This window comes from Polyodon spathula, chromosome 1, assembly GCF_017654505.1.
Source record: "Polyodon spathula isolate WHYD16114869_AA chromosome 1, ASM1765450v1, whole genome shotgun sequence".
NCBI classification, from domain to species: domain Eukaryota; kingdom Metazoa; phylum Chordata; class Actinopteri; order Acipenseriformes; family Polyodontidae; genus Polyodon; species Polyodon spathula.
Window position 1 is genome coordinate 86,722,885 of NC_054534.1, and position 23,129 is coordinate 86,746,013.

At 38.0% G+C, this 23,129-nt stretch overlaps 1 protein-coding gene across 6 annotated transcripts in view; it reads right to left on the reverse strand.

Moving 5' to 3' along the window:
- LOC121323698 (transmembrane protein KIAA1109-like) overlaps positions 1-23,129 on the reverse strand; it is a 156,945-nt gene that overhangs the window by 79,582 nt on the left and 54,234 nt on the right. For all 6 annotated transcript variants that reach the window (XM_041264917.1, XM_041264933.1, XM_041264932.1 and 3 more), the window contains exons 18-28: positions 19,809-19,906; positions 16,324-16,532; positions 15,469-15,699; positions 14,487-14,624; positions 12,825-13,001; positions 9,758-9,886; positions 8,762-8,881; positions 3,152-3,432; positions 2,766-3,010; positions 1,395-1,653; positions 194-1,010 (exon numbers count right to left, since the gene is read on the reverse strand). In XM_041264917.1, coding sequence (XP_041120851.1) covers positions 194-1,010; positions 1,395-1,653; positions 2,766-3,010; positions 3,152-3,432; positions 8,762-8,881; positions 9,758-9,886; positions 12,825-13,001; positions 14,487-14,624; positions 15,469-15,699; positions 16,324-16,532; positions 19,809-19,906 — 2,704 coding nt within the window. The remainder of the gene's footprint in view (positions 1-193; positions 1,011-1,394; positions 1,654-2,765; positions 3,011-3,151; positions 3,433-8,761; positions 8,882-9,757; positions 9,887-12,824; positions 13,002-14,486; positions 14,625-15,468; positions 15,700-16,323; positions 16,533-19,808; positions 19,907-23,129) is intronic.

Sequence of the window (23,129 nt, forward strand, 5' to 3'; positions counted from 1 at the left end):
TATCTTGAGAAGTTCTCAAGATAGAGCTAAAATAATTTACAGTAAGTGAACTTTTTATTGTTATATAGTAACAACCATTAACAGCATTACAAAGCTCTACACTGAGCTAGTTCTGTGTGCATAAGGTGTTGCTATCCAGTCTTGAAAAACGTATTAGGGAACTACAAAATCTGGTCAAGCTGTGTCTACCTACCGTAAACATTGGTATGGAAAGCTGGTCAAATAAAGAGGAACTCTCCTCGCTGGTTGGTGTGTCAACATCCAGTGGCCGATGTAAAGAAGATTTGGAGGTTCTTTTGTTGGTTGGCTGTTTAGCCGACCAGTTAAACATCTGGTAACGAGAAAGGTAGTTCTGGTAGCAGTCCATTACTTGTGGCTGGGATGTCATCTGGCCAACCTCTGGGATGTTTTCCATTTCCACAGAGTGGACATGCTCAGCAGATTCTTCCTCCACCCCTAGTGCGGAAACAAAGGATGCCCGAGAAGGGTGCGTGGAGATGGGATCTTGATTGGTCTCCCTATTGAGGACATATGTCAGTGGCCCCTCAGCGCTGTGGTAAATGGAGCTCCTGCTGTAGTTGATCTGCTGGGCACGTTTCTTTTTCTTGTTCCTCCCAGGGTAGGTCACTGGGCATTCATCAGTGCCGATAGGCTCAAACTCCTCTGCTGCAGAGAAGTAGGCTTCGCTGTCGGCCATCGACATACTGGAGTCCATGGAGCGGTACTGGTTGAAGATGTCTGCTGAGGGGGTGAAGGGGAAGGAACCAAAGCTCCTCCTCTCCCAGAGTGAATCCAATACATTTTCATTGCTGTGGGTCACATCGCTGCTAAACTGCACTCCAGCTGGGGGGGGCTGCTTCTCACTAAAGATAGCTGCTGACAGGCTCTTAGTGCTTCCCAGACAAGTAGAACTGACAGAGGCCTGGTGCTTCTGGGGAGAGCATAGCGAAGATCTCTCCTGGGTGCTGCTGGGGGAGACAGGAGTGCTCTCTGGAGCTTCAGCAAGAACCCTGTAAAAAGATGATGTAAAACTTACACCGTGACATGAACTGGTAAAAGAAACATATCAAGACCAAACACTAGATAAATGTGTGTGCTCAACATTGTTTTATAGAGTAGAATACCCTGACTAACACTTACAAATATGGTAAATACACATGTAAATTAAATTTGCCCAGGTTGTTCAAAACAATAACTCCACAAAATTTATTAATACCATTTCAGGGTTTTAACAGTGAATGGAGACTCCTAAATGTTTGCTTAGCAACTAAATGAGTAAATTCAACAATACAGTAAATTTGTAGCCTCTGCCCCCACCCCCACCACCATCTGTTCCATTTGTTTCTTGGAACCAAAAACAAGACCATGCTCTGGGATAACATTTCTGTACTTACTCTCCACTGACATCCTGTGGTTTCGACCCAGGTGTGAAAACCAAATGCTCAATGTGATCATCAGTGCAGGGAAATGGGCTGTCTTTCTTGCTGGACAGCACAGGGAGTGCTGCACTGGAACTGCTGTTCTCATCACAAGATGAGGTGGAGCTATGAGAGTGCAGTGGAACCTGCAGGTTCAGGACCTGACCTTTCTTCTCAAGGTCAGCTCCCAACGATCGTGTATCCCACTCTTTTCTCTCTGTTCCACTTGGCTTACCTAGGCAAGAACAGGAGAAAAAAAAATCTTAAATAAAAATACAAACATTAAGACGAATGGTAAAAGTACAGTGATACAGGTATTTAGCAAAACCCAATCAAATTGCATTTGGAATTCATCTATTCAACATAATTCATACTCAATTACCTAAAACATGCGACTATTAAAACAAAACATATGTCAGCAGAGGAGTACCTTTGGGTGTACATATTATTAATAATAATAATAATAATAATAATAATAATAATAATAAAAAAACTATCAAATTGAACAGTAACAGGATTTGTAATGGATGTCTGATTTGGCATGATTTAAAACTGAGTAGCAGCACTGTGTAGTACTCTACCCCTCATTCCTCAACCCTCTTCACTATACACTGCCTCAACTCCGTCTTAACTGCTGAGAATGCCTAAATCTCCATGATGTTAGCTTGATGGTTGAGGGTTGTCTTTTGCAATAATGGGAATAAAAAGAGAAATGATTTTCATTTGTATGCAGTGACACAAGAAATTCGATTAAACCCGTTATATTTGCATTACCACCACAATCCCTTTCTTATGTGGATCTCCAATCAGATTAAAAGGTCTCATGGTACAATACTAAATGCCATTCACAAATGGACATCCTACAGTAATAAAATATATCTCAAGAATAATGTGATGATTCAGCCTCACACAGGTCATTGTTTCTGATCTAGAAACAAAACAGCATGTTGGATATCTCATGTGTAGCTTCCTGGTTGTGTGGATTACAGCATGTTCCTTACAAAATGCTATGTTTATACTCTCTTCATTTTAACAACAAATAGTCTACAGTATTTCCCAAATTGATCAGTCTGGTTGTGTGTGTGTGTGTATTTTGGATACTGCAAGTATATTTTGTTGTTCAGTTTAGTTTTAATCTACTGGACATGCAAGAGATTTTCATTCTTTTAGCTCCCTAAAAATCTTTTGACCAATGTCATGGCATCATTGAATGCCGTAGCAAGTCATTGCAACTAACCACTGAAATAATGGTGTCTATGGCAAACCGAGACAGATCTGGTGAAACAGTTTAATAATCGTTTAACTCTCACTTATATGCATAGTTTGTGATTAAAAAGCTGCAGTTACCCTCTGGGAGTTTGGGTGCCTCCTTAGTGATAATCCACTCTGCAGGCTGCAGCAGGGACTGTCCATAGCACATGGAGCCTGCACTGGAGCTGGAAAAATCAGAGCTTCTGGAGGGCATCATCTCATCAAGCTTGAAAAAGTCCACTGCTGCAGCAGTGCCTCCAAAAAAATGACACCCTCCTAAACAGCCACACTTATTCCTGCTTCTCTTATTCCTAACATCTTCTGGCCAAAGAAACCAGAGCCTTAGCAGAGAAAAAAATATTATTCAAACATGGTATTAAATACTACAGGAAATCATAATTGTGTTTTCTTTTTATATTTTTTTTTATTATTGCATTGACACTGGCCAGCAATACATAACTTCTGCTTTGAAAACCACTTACCTTTTAGTCCTGTTGTCATGCATTTCTAAGAACAGTCTTTGAATTTCATGTTTGGAGGGATGGTCTGCTGCCAGGGCCACATCCGTGGTTATCAGTCCAAAGTTGACAGAACCTGCCTCCAGCCAGTAGGATCTGTGCAAAACTGAGGGCTGAACTCCCAGTCTGCAGTTATCCTGCTGTTCAATGTATTGCCTTATATGGAAATCTTGAACCACAGCACTTATTCCTTCTCCTACTGCTTGGTTATGGAGGTTACAATTGGCAAAGCGAATGGCACTTGTCTGAAAAGGAAACATCACATTTGTATTGAAATAGTAAAATTCTGTTGCTAGCCAGTTCCTGGGCTTAGCCTTTCATCCAATGTGTAATTAAACGAGCTGCCAATTCCAAGTCTGGCCTTATATCCATGAAAAGAGAATGAAAGGAACAACATCCAGGATCCCATTGACAGTGGTGACCAGACAGCAAAAAGAAGGGAGGTCATGATTGTTGGGGACTCCATATTGAGAAACACAGCAAGTTCAATTCGCAGTTTGGACCCCCTTTCTACAACAGTGTGCTGCCTTCCGGGAGCCTCGGTCAAGCACATTACTGAGAACGTGGACAGGCTCCTAGAACGAAGAGGAGACGACCCGGTAGTAGTCGTCCACATCGGTACAAACAACACTGGAAGAGACAGACCAAAATCCCTGCAAAACAAATTCAGAGAGCTAGGAAGGAAATTAAAAGAGAAAACCAAAACTGTGGTATTTTCTGGTATACTACCGGCACCTTGCAAAGGACCATATGGACAGCTGAAAATAATTAATCAAAACGCATGGCTGAAGACATGGTGCACACGGGAAGGCTTCACCTATCTTGATCATTGGACCACATTCTACAACGAGGACTATCTGTATAGACGGGATGGACTGCATTTAAATAACAAGGGAACTAGTCTACTCGGAGAAAAGATCTTCAAGCAGGTTCAGAAGCATTTAAACTAGAAAGGAAGGGGGGAGAAATCAACAAAAAAACAGAAGGGAGACCGAATCAAAACAAGGACAACAACTCAGGTAAGACAACCATTAAAATGTATTTATCTAAATGCTAGAAGTATCAGAAACAAAATTCTAGAACTTGAAGCTACTGCACTAACAGGTAACTATGATGTGATAGGTGTTACAGAAACTTGGTTGTCTGAGAGTGATGGGGACGAATATAATATTTGTGGGTATACACTGCATAGGAAAGACAGGCAGGACAGAAGAGGAAGAGGGGTAGCGCTATACATAAGAAACAGTCTTGAAGCCCAGGTGTTAAACCTGGACAAAGAAAATAAAACCGAATCCATACGGGTCAGAATAACAGACAAAAATTAAAAAGGCCTAATAACAGGAGCATGCTGTAGACCACCAGATTCAGACGGTAAGCACAATAATCTGTTATACAATGACATTAGAAATGCGTGTAGCAAAGGAGAAGCCATACTAATGGGGGATTTCAACTTCCCCCTAAAATGGGAAAACCCGGTGGGTAGCGCGAAGGATGAAATAGAAATGGTGGAAATGACAAATGACTGCTTCCTAACACAATTTGTCAAGGCACCGACTAGAGGGGAGGCATGCCTTGATTTAGTCTTTTCAAATAACGAAGATAGAATAACTAAAACAGAGGTCAGAGAACCACTGGCAAACTCAGACCACAACATGGTCTCATTTGAAGTGTTTTTTAAATCCCCAAAAGTAATGACTAAAGCTAAGGTTTACAATTTTAGAAAAGCAAACTATGAAGGTATGAAACAGAGACTAACAGAAGTAGATTGGAGTAAAATAGAGAAAACACCCACAGAAGAAGGATGGTTGTTCTTCAAAAATGTAGTACTAGAGGCGCAAAACAATTACATCCCTAAAGTAGACAAATCTAAATGTAAAACTAAATTGCCAAAATGGTTTAATAGATCAATTTAAAAAAATATTCAGCGAAAAAAGGCACTTTACAGAGCATTAAAAAAGGACCAAAAAGAAAGTACGCAGAAAGAGTACACAGAACTGCAAACACAAGTCAAAAAGGAAGTTAGAAAGGCCAAGAGAGAAATAGAAATGAACATTGCTAAGGGAGCTAAAACCAATTCCAAAATGTTTTTCCAATATTACAACAGCAAAAGAACATTCAAAGAGGAGATTAAATGTTTAAGAGATACAAATGGCAAAATCGTAGATGAAGAAAAAAAATAGCAAATATATTAAATGATTACTTTTCACAAGTTTTTACAAAGGAAGATACTGACAACATGCCCCACATGTCATCCAGTTCCTATCCAGTTTTAAATAACTTTAGCATAACAGAGGCAGAAGTGTTAAAGGGACTAGGAGCTCTTAAAATAAACAAATCCCCTGGGCCGGATGAGATCCTCCCAGTAGTACTCAAAGAAATGAAAGAAGTAATTTACAAACCGCTAACCAAGATCATGCAGCAGTCTCTTGACACAGGGGTGGTACCGACAGACTGGAAAATTGCAAACGTAATACCGATCCACAAAAAGGGAAACAAAACTGAACCAGGTAACTACAGACCAGTAAGCCTGACTTCTATTATATGCAAACTTATGGAAACTATAATAAGATCCAAAATGGAAACTTGCCATATGGTAACAGGGTCCTGGGAGACAGTCAACATGGTTTTAGGAAAGGGAGATCGTGTCTAACTAACTTGCTTGATTTTTTTGAGGATGCAACATCGATAATGGATAATTGCAAAGCATATGACATGGTTTATTTAGATTTCCAGAAAGCTTTTGACAAAGTCCCGCACAAAAGATTAATTCTCAAACTGAACGCAGTTGGGATTCAAGGAAACACATGTACATGGATTAGGGAGTGGTTAACATGTAGAAAACAGAAAGTACTGATTAGAGGAAAAACCTCAGAATGGAGTGTGGTAACCAGCGGTGTACCACAGGGATCAGTATTAGGTCCTCTGCTATTCCTAATCTACTTTAATGATTTAGATTCTGGTATAGTAAGCAAACTTGTTAAATTTGCAGACGACACAAAAGTAGGAGGAGTGGCAAACACTGTTGCAGCAGCAAAGGTCATTCAAAATGATCTAGACAAGATTCAGAACTGGGCAGACACATGGCAAATGACATTTAATAGAGAAAAGTGTAAGTTACTGCATGCAGGAAATAAAAATGTACATTATAAATATCATATGGGAGATACTGAAATTGGAGAAGGAATTTATGAAAAAGACCTAGGAGTTTTTGTTGACTCAGAAATGTCTTCATCTCGACAATGTGGGGAAGCTATAAAAAAGGTTAACAAGATGCTTGGATACATTGTGAAAAGTGTTGAATTTAAATCAAGGGAAGTAATGTTAAAACTGTACAATGCACTAGTAAGACCTCACCTTGAATATTGTGTGCAGTTCTGGTCACCTCGCTATAAAAAAGATATTGCTGCTCTAGAAAGAGTGCAAAGAAGAGCGACCAGAATTATTCCGGGCTTAAAAGGCATGTCATATGCAGACAGGCTAAAAGAATTGAATCTGTTCAGTCTTGAACAAAGAAGACTACGTGGCGACCTAATTCAAGCATTCAAAATTCTAAAAGGTATTGACAGTGTCGACCCAAGGGACTTTTTCAGCCTGAAAAAAGAAACAAGGACCAGGGGTCACAAATGGAGTTTAGACAAAGGGGCATTCAGAACAGAAAATAGGAGACACTTTTTTACACAGAGAATTGTGAGGGTCTGGAATCAACTCCCCAGTAATGTTGTTGAAGCTGACACCCTGGGATCCTTCAAGAAGCTGCTTGATGAGATTTTGGGATCAATAAGCTACTAACAACCAAAACGAGCAAGATGGGCCGAATGGCCTCCTCTCGTTTGAAAACTTTCTTATGATCTTATGCTCCAATACCTTGAAAATAGTGCTACAAGTACCCAAGCACCAATGAAAGCACAAGCTATCTTGATGAAACAGTCTGGCCCTCCAGCAGACATATGGCTGTACTACACCATGCTTCTAGTTGGAATTATTATTTCTATGATGTTTTATATTACAAGAACAATGTATACTGATCCACAATGAAAATGCAACAGTCTAAGTTTTACATCAGTAGCTCACTGGGCACATAATGTTATTTACATTTTAAATAGTGAGCAGATAGGGTTGTTGATTGTTTGAGTAGTATTGTTCCTTGGGATAACAAAATACTGCGCTAAAGTCAAGTGATTTCATAAAAAACGACAGATGCTCAGTGTTTGGTATTTTAGTTAAGTGAAAATTGCCCAAATGAGTTGATTTAAAAATATGTATAAATAGCCATTCGAAGAGACATGATTTTAATTAATGCAAGAACAGTGAAAGATACGACCATGCCTCGCTTGAGTAATGAAGATCACCTGATTGCTATTGGCATGATTGAAAGAAGCCTGTCCAAGAGAAGTTGCCCGGAGAGATGTTCTGCTTCAACAAATCAGCAGATTAGTTCAGAGAAACCAGGAAAGGGACAGGGTACATCCTGGAAGGCAGAGGGTCACCACATTGGCCCAGGACTGTCACATCCGACTGATCCACCTGTGTAATCATTTTCAGACTGCAGTGGCTACAGCACGAGAAATTCCAGGAAGAACTAACCCGCTCATCAGCAGAATGACTGTAGCTCGCGGTCTGCATGAAAATGATTTGCATGCTCGGAGGTCGTTCAGGGGTAACATGTTAACAGATGACGAAATCACCATCTTCTGTGGGCCAGAAAACATCTGAAGTGGCAGAGAGAGTTGTGGGGTGTTTTACTCACAGATGAATGCTGTTTTGCACTTGACAGACCTGACGGAAGACAACGCGCGTGAAGAAGTCGTGGTGAGCTTTATGGTAACTGTTGCGTTGCTGAAGCCAACCATTGGGGTTATGGAAGTGTGATGATGTGGGGAGGAATCTCCTTTTAACACAAGAATGCCTTTGGTGCAGATTGAGGGCAACCTTACTGCTCAGCGGTACATTGAGAAAATCCTTGAGGCAAATGTTTTTCCGTTCCTGCAAGCCAATCCGGATGTGTCGATTTTCCAGCAGGACAATGCAAGACCAGAGCTCTAGGATTACAATTGCATGACTTCAAGAAAACAATGTCAAGGGCTTGTCGTGGCCAGGTATTTCTTCTTTAACTGAGTCCAACAGAACATCTGTGGGACCAAAATTGCCAGTGCCTTCCACAGGAGACAACCGCGATGAGCCAACCTTCGCCAGGTCTATGCATCAATGCTGTCAGAATTGTGTTAATCATCAGGGATGTCATACCCGTTACTAACTTTGTAATGTTTTCATTTTGACAGTGTGTCACATTTCATACTGAAAAGTTATTATGATTCTTTGATCTGTATTTTTGTTTGTTCACATTTTCTATGATTTTGTTTGATACCTGTGTTTAAAATCCAATAGACCCGAGTGTTGTGTTTCTTTTGTGCATCAGTATATATAAATATGTACAGGTGTGTTGGACAAAGACACCCCTCCACTTACTGCCTAAACCTATACCAAGATATACAACAATATACAATTTAACAGGGTATTTGCATAGAGAATTGCATATCTAAGATGGTGTGCCTAATAGAAATGTAAAAATGTCACCTTAATGTTGGCTGCGCATCCATGTTCCACAACAAATAGATCTACACCATCTACAGCAAGTCGGGTCATGGTGTACTTCACGTCTTCTGAAGTCCGACATGGCCCAGGGACACACGTCAGCTAGACAAGACCATAAAAAAGGCATAACTGTTTATTAGAGAGTTAACATTAAAAAAAAAAAAAAAAAAAAAAAAAAAAAAAAAAGTATTTGCTTAGAACACATAAGGGTAAAGACCGCTACACACCAGACGTGATGCGACAAGCAAAAATGTGCAGCGATGCAACAAATTTAATAGAACCTATACTTTTGATAATTATCTTTTATACCAAAAGTGACAAGACAGGCAACGCGGGAGCGACACGAAATAGGACTGAATCCTATTTTTTGCGATTTGTCATGGGACAACTAGGAATTGACCAAACGGACAACAGCTTCAACGCACACGGTACAGCATGGTGAAGCAGTATCCAAAATGACAGATGAAAAAAATATGAGGGAGTCCATTTCGAAGGAACTGGATAAGCCTAGTATGTATAACTTATTACCATTTATAAAATGGTTATTTTAAATACTCTATCCTGATTGGTCAAGACAGGTCAAATGGGGGTGATATTACAGCATATCACCATGGGTCGGCACTGCTTTTCAAACAGGGGCCAATCACTAGTAGATATCCATAGACCACTAACTTTGGAGAAAAAAGGCAGACATATTGGCATTTATCGCAATGAACATGACTGACGAGACTGATGTAAATACTGACCTTTTCGGAAACTGAAGAGTATGTGGGATTTTGAATGAGTCTGAAATCAGACACCACTGACTAATTCAAGTAGTGAAAAAAAGCAAAAGTATTCAAATCAACTCAAAAACCATCATTATGTGATATTAGAGTACATCACACACCCTGTTGTGCCATACTGCTTACATACGTTAAAATGTCGTCAGAGAAGACACTCGCCTGTGTCGCTTCAGGTGATAATAAATTTTATTACCTTGGCCTCGCAGAAGCTGCGATTTACTCCATGTTGACAGATTACAAGAGACTTTGGTCTTTCAAGCTCAAACTCACGAGATGCCACATGGAAAACAAATGTCTCTCCCCACTCCAACAGGCTTGCCAGCTGTAGGAGAAGGAGATGTTGTAAAGGTTAGTACAGACTAGTAATCATAGATCAGGATATGAATACCCTCCAATATTAACATGCCACAGAAAACCAACAGGAGTCAAGAGCATGCTGCTATGTTACAAACCTCCCATTAAACAACCACTGGATACTTTTGATTCTTATTCACCTTTATTGTTGCATGCCAATAAAGTGTCATAATCAAAACGATACCCTGTGATCTTTAATTGTCTACTCCAACAGGCCTGATCTTATTTTCTTATAGATGCAAACCTCGTGTCTCAATTTCTTGACAGATTTATTCATCAGTGCACAGCAGGCAGACAAATCTGAGACCTAGCATGCATTTTTATCTCTTCAGTTATATATCAGATCCAAAAAAAGGCTGTCAACAAATTCAAACTGTATAAGGCATTTCACAAGTTATGTTATATTAATGGCTAGCTTTCATAAGACAATGTTCTTTTTTTAATATCTGAAGTAATCTAAGATATTAAGGCCAAATGTGATCACAATTGACATTTCCTGAAACAAAAAATGTATTTCATAATCTGGACGTTCTACTTTTAGAGTGATCTTTCCCTCCAGCATTAACCTAATTTAAAGTCTAGGTTAGCATTTCCTCAAATTTGACTACCAAATGGTCCAAAAAGATTTTACTTATCCAATTTCTGTGCACACTTTGAATTCCTTAATGCCAAGATTCATTCTTATTTAACTTGATAACTCATTTAATCTTCTGTTAATTAATTAATAACTTTGAACTCTTACCACCTTATTCTGAATGTGCATTGGCAAAGCATAGTCAAATCAAATCTGGGTGGCTTCTGGTATGTCTAATGTTCTCCCACTCCATCTTAAAACTACTACTTTACCAGATACTTTAATAAGTAACTGAAACTTTTTGAATGGTTTAATAACTTGCAATGTTTTCTATCCAATTGAAGTACTTTTAAAAGACATCCATGAAGAAAGGCATCAAATTCAGATACCATGACCTACTAATTCCTTCAGTAACATGTGCTAAGGAAGTCACTGTTAAAATGTAAGTGCTTTAATTTAAAAATTGATGTTAATAATTAATTCCTGTTATTCTTTTTATATATAGCGTTTCATAAAGACTACACAGCAGTTGCTAACATATGGCCACATTGAATGACCCACTTAAACTTGTAATCTAACTGCTTTTCAACAGTTATGGGTCTTGGTTGGATCTCATATGCTTGTTGTTAGAATGTTGTGTCAGGTTGTTTACTGAAAATGTACTCAAGTTATTGCAATGTTTTCAGTGACAAAGGACGACAGCCAGATGCCATAGTGATGACTATATGGACATTCGCTGGCAAGAATGGCTACTGTTAAAAAATAAAAATTAAAAAGTAGTTCAAAATATGCCGTTAGGCTATTGGAGTGACAAAGCACCTTCAGGCAAATGGAAGCAACTTCAAATGGTTTAATTTTGCATAAACTGTAACTAGAAGGGCCATAAAATGAAGGTGCCATGAATGAAGTACAATTTTGAAATGACATAAAATGACAAACCATACATACAAATATTGTACTAAGAAAGTGCTCTTTGGTTTGACAAAACTAAATATAATATTTCTCGCAAAAGAATAACGGCATATCCAGATTAGATCATTTGAGGTTTTTGTTTTGACAGGCACTAAATTTCACCAACTATATAAGATATATAACTGCATTAAAATGTGTCTAGTCAAGCACTTCTTAAAGTTTAAGTAAAATAATGTTAGAATTTTAAGTGTCTGCTTCATTAAGTTTATTTTCCTGTCTCAATCTATTGAAGGTTGATGCTGATTGCTGTTCATACCTCTTCCAAGTCTGATTATAATTTCTAAATTATTTATTTAGCAGTAGGTAGCTCCTGTTGAATGACAGAATCAAAATAATGAATCCATTATATTGTGCCTCGCTGGGACTGAACTTTCCTTCCCAAGTAGAAAAAAACTCCATAAGCAACAACCTTACACTAATTTTTACAAGTGAACTTACACTATTTTGCATAACCATACTACAGGACAAGAAACCTGGAAATTCCTTTTTTTTTTTGGTTGAGTCCCTAACATATTGTTAGGGTGAAAGTCACTTTCTGTGCTCTTTTGTTGAGCTTCCAAACTGCATAAAACGGTAACATGTAATTATGATGCCACATAAAAACTGGGAGACCAATCCCTAATGACATTGTTATTTGCTCTATTCCTCCAACCACAAGTGTAACAGAAACATAAATCTCTCTGGGCTCTTCTAACCTGCTTAAAAATCAAAACTGTAGTTCTAAAGATACTTAATCTCTTAATCTTTTTAACTACTCACTAAATAAATAGATTGTGGTTAACTGTGAGAAACCGTTTTGAAACCACATTATACCTGGAGATGTTTCAAGAATACAAGGGATGCGTAATCCCATTATATCATATATCTATCCCATGAGGGTTTTAAATACAATTTCAAACCTCTTATTATCCTTTATAACATTATTACTAGTCCCCCAATTTATTTCCGCTAAAAAACTTTTGGTCCTACTACTTCAAATACAACGCTATTGATAAACTCCAGCTGAGTCCTGACATGACAAGTAGCAGCATATACTGGTACAGTACAGTGTTAACCATATTTATAAAATAAGGATAAAATATAAGCTTTAGGGCAAAAGATATTCAATATAGAATATGGTATGTGCTAAGGTAAGTAAAATTATTTTAAAATCTCGATTAGCACTCCTTTAAAGGACAGTTTCCATTACTTACAACAGGTGGTTCCTGATAATGAGAAGAAATACTGATTCAATCAAACATATGCAAAGGTAAAATGTTTAACCTAGATCACAATAGTCCCATTTCGTATAAATTGTACGGACACACCTCAGCAGATTGCAAAAAACATTTTTTATATGTTGATTTGCACATTAGTGTACCTGTGGAACTGTCACTTTAGCTGTCAAAGCTCCAGCCTGTACATCAATCAACCAGGCATATTCTAGCGAATCACTTCCCAAAGGTAAGCCCTCAACTGAAAACATTGCGTGTGCCCTGAGCTGTAGCCCCGATAGACTGATGTGGCCTTCTCGGAGTACTCCATCAGTTGCCAGCCTCTAGAAAACATGAAGAAAATAAAACAGTAAGTGTTTTTAAAGCATTAACCCTTTTGTATGCATTTTGGTATTGTATTTACATTTACTGTTCAAAAACAACAAACTGTAGTGCTATCAAGAGCACTGTCCTTTACATGACCTTTCAGGTTCTTAAAAAATCCAGACAATCTGACATTTTGAATCAAAAGTCTAGCATATTGTTTTCTTACTTGGTACATTCCAGGGCCTCCTCTTGACCTTCCAGATGTGTGAACCAAGCTACCCAAAAACATACAGCCTGTGACTGTTCCTACCCTGTACAAACAACTGATTTTACGATCATGTGTCAGTGCTCCTTATAACCTTTGAATAAAACATCACAGATCGCCTGAATTTGAGTTTTGCAATTATTATCCACTATCCTGAATACTTTGAAACACACTGTAACAGCTTCAAGCAGCCATTACCAAAAAATAGACCCAAATATATTTTGTAGTTTTTAGCTCACCTGAAAGTCAACTGCTACTCCAAGAACTAGTGTAGTTGTTACATTTTAGTAACGAACAGGCCTAAGTGCTAGCGAGCTGATTTATTAAAACTTTAGTCTGACATCTCCATAGCTGATGCGGCTCTGGGGGTGTGATATGAATGTGCATAATGACTTATGCAGGATATAGGATACCTCACATAATCTCAAGATTGACTATTTGACACTACTAGTAAGCAATACAAGAACACACTGGGTGACTCACTGATAAATCAAAATTCATTGAATACAGTGATCTCCTATTTGTATCTCTTTTTTTTTTTTTTTTTTTTTTTTTACAAATAAATTGTGCTAGAGCTGAAGGTAGACTCAATGTTTATCTTGTTGAGCTTGTACCAATAATTTGGAGTTTGATCATATATATATATATATATATATATATATATATATATATATATATATATATATATATATACACACACACACACACACACACACACACACACACACACACACACATATATAAAATCTAAGTAAGCAGATTTCAATGCTGGATTAATCGGTTCATATTTAAACGGCATCATGAAAGCACAAAACAGCATTGTGTTCTGAAAGTTGCATTACAGTAAATCTGAAAATGTGACTTAAAATAAAAACATTTTCAAGGTAACCTTGGCAAAAAAATGTTTGCAGCCAAAGTAATAAAAAAAAAAACAACAACAATAACCCCCCCCCCCCCCCCCCCAAAAAAAAAAAAAAAAACAGAAAAACTTCAACTCCACATCACAGTAGTTTTAAACTTCCTACGAAGGTGTCTGGGTGACGTGACAAGGATGAGAAGCACATTTAACAAGATGACAGCCTCCAGTAAGCCAAAGAGAAAAAACAAACATACTAGTTAACTGTAGATGTCTGGTATTGAGGTAATCATTTTTCTATTTAAATTACATTTTTTTGTTACGAGAGATAGATGGTCTAACACAAAGCGCATCTGATGTCTTCCAATCTTATTAGCATACCTGATAGATGTCGCTCATGAAGATTTGTACTGGGGACAGCACAAGCTGCAGCATTGTTTCTTTGTAACCTTTTTTCATTTCAAAGCACAGTCTCTCCACATAAGCTGTGGGGCATTCAGGGCCGTCACTACTGCAGTGCTGTAAAACAATTTCTACCATTAACAAATTTCTACAATATATTTACAATTCAGTAGACAAATATATTATTAGAGAAAATCTTCTTAGAGCACTCCACCTGGGAAAGCCATTGCCTTGCCTTAGTGCTCATCTCTGAAGTGGTTAAAAGTAATGCAATACCTCAAAACAGTGGTGGATTCTAAAGGAAGTATTTCCTAGGGCACTGCTTGAATATTTTATGAAGATCATCAATCTCACACCCTGGGACATATTATATGGTCTGTGGATGATTACAGTCTGGATGACGTCTTCCGAACGTACCCACTGAATGTATCTACCTGTAAACCTATTTATATCATAGTATTCATTTTTAGATGCCATACATTTTAGCGATTTTTCAGTACATTTGGTACTATTATCAGCTGTTTAACCAGCAATTGAATGGGCACAGCAACATTTGCTTAAAAAAAAAAATAAAATACTGGAACATTTATAAAGCAGGGTTTGCAGTTAACAATATTTTTAATCAGTCTATAAACCTGAACAGTAATGTTTTTATATTCACAATGCCTCTCTCATGTTCTGTAACAGAGACAATGAAAAACTAAACAGCTAGACAGAAAACTGTCTGATTAAAAAACACATTCAACCAACACTGACAGACCATAAGACATACACAGATAACTGTTAGTAATAGTTTACAACTATTAATAGTTTACAACTATTACCGAAACTCTCAACAAATCGCTCTACATAATACTTGACATCCTGCAAGACACGTATTTTGTGGCTGTGAATGTAATCTAATTATCCAGTGTGAACCAGTTTCTGTCTGACAATCTGATTCCTGTTCTTTTTCACTTACCACTGGGAGCCGACCGTGCACCTTGTATAAATTAATGAGTACAGTGATATCCCAGGGGCGAAGGGTGAGGGGGTGGATTTGCTTGGTTCCATTTTCATTATCCTTCTTATCACGGTCCTCAACTCCCACTGTTGTCCACCCAGAGCTGGAGAAGGTGGAAAGTAACATCGCAGGGCTTGAAACCGCCTCCTCGAAATCAGTATACATGTCATCTTCCCCAAAGTAATTCTCCTGATATAGGTTAGAAAATAAAATTACACAAAAAATAGGTAAGTAGAAAAACTTAAATGTTTATTTAGCAGGTTGGTGTCAAAACTGAAGAACTCAGTGACATGTCACTCAGTCACTCAACATGAACAGTTTATAAAGCTTTTATTAACAAACTTGTATAAACATGCATGCAAGGTCTTGGGACTGTATTTCCAATCTAGTCTATTCATTTGGCAAGGCATGTATAATAATGGCTCAATGGCTATATATACAAATGTATAAAACAATAATAAATGACTACAACTATTACTACAGATAACAATACCAAGAACTTTTTTTTGTTAGTTTTTTACAATTAGGGATGCATCTCCCTACTTTTACTAAAAACTGTGCAAGGAAAGTAGGCTGTACAGATGTGTACCAGGATTTGCTTGTGCACAATATATCAAAGGCTGAAGAGATGATATATGCTAGTTGTAATCAAACTGTGTGAGTTTAAAAGGGAAACACATGAACATTTACTCAGTGGTCAAGTGGTGACACACTTAGGTGTAATAATACATACTGTCCTAAGTACAGAACTACTGTACTGTACACACATATACAAAACAAATCACAATTCCTCAGATGTACAATCATTCATACCTTTATAGAAAGAAGCGCTTTCAACATTGGTCCATAAAGTGTAATTTGTGAGTCAGGAGAAAGTTCCAGCTCTATGTGAACTCTATCTGGTGGCAGTTCTGATGGATCAAGAGGAAACCTGTTGGTCTGGTTAGGAGAGGAAGCTATTCTGTCTTCTGGTTTCTGTGATGGTCGGAGTACTGAATGCATGGATTCATCCATTTCTGACACTAAACAAAATCACACCAAATAAAATAAATATTATTACTCTCGTGGACTGAGCACACATTTAATGTCAATACAGACTGCTAAAAAACAAATATGGCCATTAAACTGTCAGTTTTAATCTGACGATATTGATTATCAAAATTTAACCAATAAATCCTTCAGTATGTTGGATTTTAAAACAGCAAAAAAATACATTTCCAAGTATTTATATAAAATGTGAAATCTATTTCGATAAGGGTTTCCAAAACATGAGGTGTTGAAAGAGAATAAACCAAGTGTCTGCAAATGTTTAAGCTATCAAAGCATTTGGCTGATAATCTCTGCAAACCAATAAATGATAAGTCTGCAATATGGCAACCAAGGTAAGTCAGAAGTCAAAATACTGTAAATGGTACTGATAGATTTTGATGGAGGAGTTTCCAGAATACTGAAAATGCTTTCATGAATTATAGGCAGTGGCAGGTCCATGTTTACAATCACATATAATGCTCCTCTTCCAGAGATTCTTAGTCATTCTAAAATGCTTTCTAAGAAATTACAGTCTAACACTGACACAAAGATAAGATTACATCGAGTCGACACTATTTTTGTATTACAGACTTCCACTACATTACATCCCAGGACGAGCAATCACTTACCCCACTTAGGCTTGTCCTTGATCATACTTGGGACAAGTTGTGGCAGTATCTTTGCATTTAGGAAGCAGGCTCAGTTTTTCTTAATGATATTCTATTCCAATAATAGTAAAACATCATTCAAGCGCTAAATGATTGACAATCTATGAAAAAGACCTAGGAGTTTTTGTTGACTCAGAAATGTCTTCATCTCGACAATGTGGGTAAGCTATTATAAAAAAAGGCCAACAAGATGCTCTGATTCACTGAGAAAAGTGTTGAATTTAAATCAAGGGAAGTAATGTTAAAACTGTACAATGCATTACTAAGACCTCATCTTGAATATTGTGTTCAGTTCTGGTCACCTCACTACAAAAAGGATATTACTGCTGTAGAAAGAGTGCAAAGAAGAGCGACCAGATTTATTCTGGGTTTAAAAGGCATGTCATATGCAGACAGGCTAAAAGAATTGAATCTGTTCAGTCTTGAACAAAGACGACTAGGCGGCGACCTAATTCAAGCATTCAAAATTCTAAAAGGTATTGACAGTGTCGACCCAAGGGACTTTTTCGACCTGAAAAAGAAACAAGGACCAGGGGTCACAAATGGAGATTAGACAAAGGGGCATTCAGAACAAGAAATAGGAGGCACTTTTTACACACAGAATCGTGAGAGTCTGGAATCAACTCCCCAGTAATGTTGTTAGAAGCTGACACCATTGGATCCTTCAAGAAGTTGCTTGATGAGATTCCGGGATCAATAAGCTACTAACAACCAAACGAGTAAGATGGGCCAAATGGCCTCATCTCGTTTGTAAACTTTCTTATGTTCTTATGACAGGGAGACCATGTTGCTGGGTCTTGGGTGCATGTGTGCCTTTATGGAAGCAGCAACAGGAGGCGCAGCTAAAGAAGTAACTGAGCAAATACGCTCGCCCAGCACTGAGCTGATCCAGAAGTCCAGATTGGCTGGGAAAGTGTCCTGGGAGCTCAAAAAGCACCTGCGCCACAGCTCAAGGCTACTGCACGACCATAGCCATACAGACAGGTGCCAAGCAAAAGTTTGCTATGTTTTAACTCATGCTGTGTACCCTTATTAAGCCAAGAGCTGAAACTATGGAGCCAGCACTAACCCTGATGCATCTACCCCTGCACATGACCACAACCCAGGAGACCATCCACTCCGCAGGATTGACTACTGTGGAACCCTTCAGCTGCGGGACGGTGCTCGTGAAGGCATTGCCCGGCCGAGGCTGTGTGAAGACCGGGACTCCAGGAGCCCAGAAGCAGGTTATTTTAGGGGAGATTGATCCCAAACACTGTATAGAGAGAGTTTGTGTACAGTAGTAGGTTCCTGGAGTGGGACGTTCCTTTTAGAGGGACTTGTGCTCGCTATATGTGTCGCAAACTTTTATTTTTAGATTTGTTTTGTTTTCTTTGTTATTAAATGTGACACTAGGGCTACCATTGCTGGTACCCTAGAGCCAGCACTTTTGTTAATTAAATCTGTACATCTGTGCAGCAATTCAACATCCAATGATCTGTGTCTGCCTCGGTACTGTTTAGTGACGACCCACACAGGTGACTGTACACCCAGTTACAGTGACCGAACAATATATTTCATTATGTTAACTCTTACTTTGTGTGCATCCTATCTCTAATGATCTTACAAATAACTCCTCCTTTATAGCTGGAAGGTGAGGTTGGAAGAACAATACAGTTACCCCAGCATCAGCATCAGTTTGGCTACAAAACAAATACTGTACTCCTTTGAATTTAAGACGCAGCCCAAATTTCCCACCCTTAATTTAAGGAAAAAATAAAACATCAAATAAATATGGAGGCAGCCTGCGGTCGTCTGCTATTACACAAACCATTACAGTTATGTGCTGCTTCTCACACCTGTTTTTTTCCCCCAGTTTGTGAACTGTGGCATTGCTTGACATGTCAATAAATACAAGGGTCTGATCAGCATGTCCAATCTGTATAAGCTGGTACTGTTTGTTAAAAATGCCGAAATTGTAAAAAAAACTTCTCTTCGAATTTCTCAGGAAGCTAATGACACTTTTTGGAAATGGCTACCTGTATGTCATGGATGATTGAAAGATTGGGCAGTGATGTTTTGGTTGGTCTTTTCTTGGCAGTAAGTCACATTGCTGTTTGTGTATTCAGGTAGTGACGTCTTTACTCTTCTTTTCTTGGCAGTCAGTCACTTTGCTGTTTGTGTACTCTATTCTATTCTAGTCATTTTGATATTCTTAGGTCACTAAAGAACAAAGAAAAAAAATCTGTGAAAGAAGATGCCATTCACCCCAGCTAAGCTAGTCTGGGTTCCTAGAAGCTGACTGATTTCAAAACTGTCAAGTTGGGTCATAAAGTATCCAAGTGATTTAATCTCCATAATTTAGGTAATCCATTCCATACCCTCTGGGATTAGTCTGGTTGCTCTTCATTTGACTCTTTCAAGGTAAACAAACAATCTCTTTGGTGCTGTGATGACCAGAATTGAATTAAGTATTCTAAGTGTGGTCTCACCTCAGTATCCCATGGGATACTGAGGATAAACTCTGTCGAACTTGATGGACATGCATTAGAAAAACAGCATAAAAATCATACAAAATTCTTGCAGCAGTTCACACTTCACTAATCACATTGATGTCCTTACAGGATTGCTTCAATTGCTTTAGAGGATAGATTGGATGCCACGTGTAGTCAATCATGAGCATCAGGCTTGGTACAGTCCAGCAATCAACCCAGCCATCTCTAAACATAATTAAACACATGAACAATTAGCTTTTAATTTAGTCAATTGTTTTAAACAATCTTTTAAACACAAAGAATCAACATTTTCTTATCACATTGGTATGCATCCTTGATCCCCAAAATGTGAGACCTACATAGAGAAGGGTGTTGCTTTACAGCCAAGGTCTATGCAGCTGTTTCAACAGGAGGAAAAACTTTTGCATGGTCATCAGTCATTTAGTCTCGAATTGTGTGCACAATACCTGATACTTCTACTTTTTTCATCTCCATGACAGCTTGCAGCACATAGTGCCATCATTATTTTTTACATTTTTATATTTTTATACCCATACCCAGGGGATGTAATGAAATGGATCAGAATCAACTACACTACAGTCAATTTTGTAAATCAGTTCAGCTGCACTGCTACATAACCTATTTTGTACTTCTATGGGAAATGTAATGTATGTATCAATACAAAAACTGAGGTTATTCAAATATTCTAAACAGCATTTATAACTGGACCTCTACAAAGGTTTTAACAATTTACAAACCTGTGTTTTTGAATTTATGATCTATGCACTACAAATTAAAAATGAAAATGGAATACATTGCTTCCTTTCACTGCTACAGCCTTGAAGCGCCAGGTAAGCACTTTGCACATATATACATACATATTAGGGCTGTCAATTAATCGCAGTTAACGTCTGCGCTTTAATTTTTTTGGAGATATATTTATTCATTTACTTACTTTAACCCACGTTAATCTTATTGCTGTGTCTTGAGCCTTTCAGCACACCATACTTCAATCCCAGCCACAGCAATACTGGATTCAGTGTCTGAGTGCAGTTATTGTTTAAATAGAAAATTAGTTACTGACGGCGCATTGGACAGAAAGACGCTTACTTGCCTACTGTTAAAGTGAGTTCCAGTATCACACACTAATCACACATAAGTACATCTAGTCTGCTGAACATGCCTTCACTTCTGAAAATATGCTAGCACTCTTCTGCTACTGTCAACAACAAATTAAACCCACCAGTTTCTACAGAAATTCAGGATCGCTGCAAGCCCATGAATCAAGCTAAATATGACAATATAAGACTTAATTTTTTTTGCATGTTTTTTTGCATGTAGCATGTAAAGCCTACCAATTTTAGTTAGTTTGCAGTTTTTGGATATGATGACAAAGTTTTGTTTTTTGTTTTTTTATGTTGTCTTCACAATGAACAGTTCATTTACTAGAAATGCTTACTGTAGCTATATATTTATAATTTTATTTTAAACTAATTTATTTCAGTCCACAATCACATTTAAAAATAGATATCCTATTTACATTTTTTTCTGATCTCTGTATGCTGATCAAGCTTGAAATGCACATTTTACTGTGTTGCTTGTATTTGTAATTACAAAATTATTGACCTTAGTAAATTTTGGTGACTGTCTCAATGGGTACATTTCTTGGTTGAATAAATGAGACACCATGCGGTAACCCGGGGTACCGTTGTACCCTGGTCTCTCTCGTTCATAAGAATATTCCTGGTTCCCACCAAACAAAAACAGCTGCGTGTGCCGACGGACACTCGCAATTAAAACATAAACTAAACACTACTCATCAGACAAGTCAAGAAAAACTAGAAAAAGCACTGCAGGGACGACTTCTCACAGAAAACATGTTGGATGACCTAAAAAGAAACGGCTGCAAGTTCAAGTGAGCCCAGAGAAGCCAGCGTTCTGCAGTTCATCCTCGGTAAAGCAAAAACACATAACCGAGGTAGTTTGTAAATCGTTTCCAGTGGTTACAAATTGAAAAGGCTAATCCAAGTACTTGATTTGTAATTATTTGTTGTCTAGTTAGGATTTCAACAAGTTATTTACAGTTTTCAAAACTTTTACATGAAGACATCTTTTTTGTATAACTATGTGTACTAATATTTACAATAAAAAAATGTACATCCTGTTAAATTACTATTATTTTTTTTTAATGGCTTTCCTTTACGTATTTGGGCCAATGCCAAAAATAAATTTTTCAACAAAGATGGCGAATTTGCACGGGGTACACTGAGGTACCGCGTTCAGTCTCAAATACATAATTTTAATATATTTTAAACTATTTTATTTACAGTTAATAATAATAATAATAATAATAATAATAATAATAGCATAATAGCACCAGTAATAAAACACATTTAAATTAGATGGCTGTAGTAATTGTATCATTAAACAGTTAACTTGTAAGATTAATTTTAATTATTGCGAGATTAATCGCAATTACTTTTTTTTTTTTTTTTTTTTTAAATCGGCTGACAGCCCTAATTATAATAATATATAATTATTGGCACCCTTGATAAAGATGAGCAAAAAAGGCTGTACAAAATAAACAACACAGGTAATGAGCTATATTGTAATTTTCCCAACATGAGATTGGAGAACACCTTGGAAGGGATCTCAGACTATTCCTCCATACAGAATCTTTCCAGATCTGTGATATCCTTCGGTCTGCGCTTATGGACTGCCCTCTTCAATTCAAACCACAGGTTTTCAATGGGATTCAAGTCCGGAGACTGAGATGATCATTGCAAACTGTTGATTTTGCGGTCAATTAACTATTTCTTTGTCGATTTTGATGTGTGCTTGGGGTCATTGTCTTGCTGGAAGATTCACTTGCGGCCAAGTTTCAGCCTCCTGGCAGAGGCAACCAGGTTTTTGGCTAAAATGTCCTGGTACTTGGTAGAGTTCATGAAGCTGTTGACCTTAACAAGGGCCCCAGGACCAGTGGAAGCAAAACAGCCTCATAACAAAGATCCACCACCATATTTTACAGTAGGTATGAGGTGCTTTTCTGCATTCGCATCCTTCTATCGACGCCAAACCCACCGCTGGTGTACGTGGCAAAAAAAGAGCTCTATTTTCGTCTCATCTGACCAAAGCACCCGGTTCCAATCCAAGTGCCAGTGCCATTTAGTAAACTCCAGGTGCTTACATTTGTTGGTTGCTCTCAAAAAGGCTTTTTTCTGGCAACCCTTCCAAATAGGCTATTGGCATGGAGGTGGCATCTACTTGTAGATTTGGAGACTTGGTGACCCCAAGATGCAACCAAGTTCTGTAATTCTCCAAATGTGGCCCTTGGATTCTTCTTTGCCTCCCGCACCATCTTCTTCACTGTGCGTGGGGGCAAGATGCACTTGCGTCCTCTACCAGGCAGATTTACCAATGTTCCACTGGTTTTGAACTTCTTGATTAT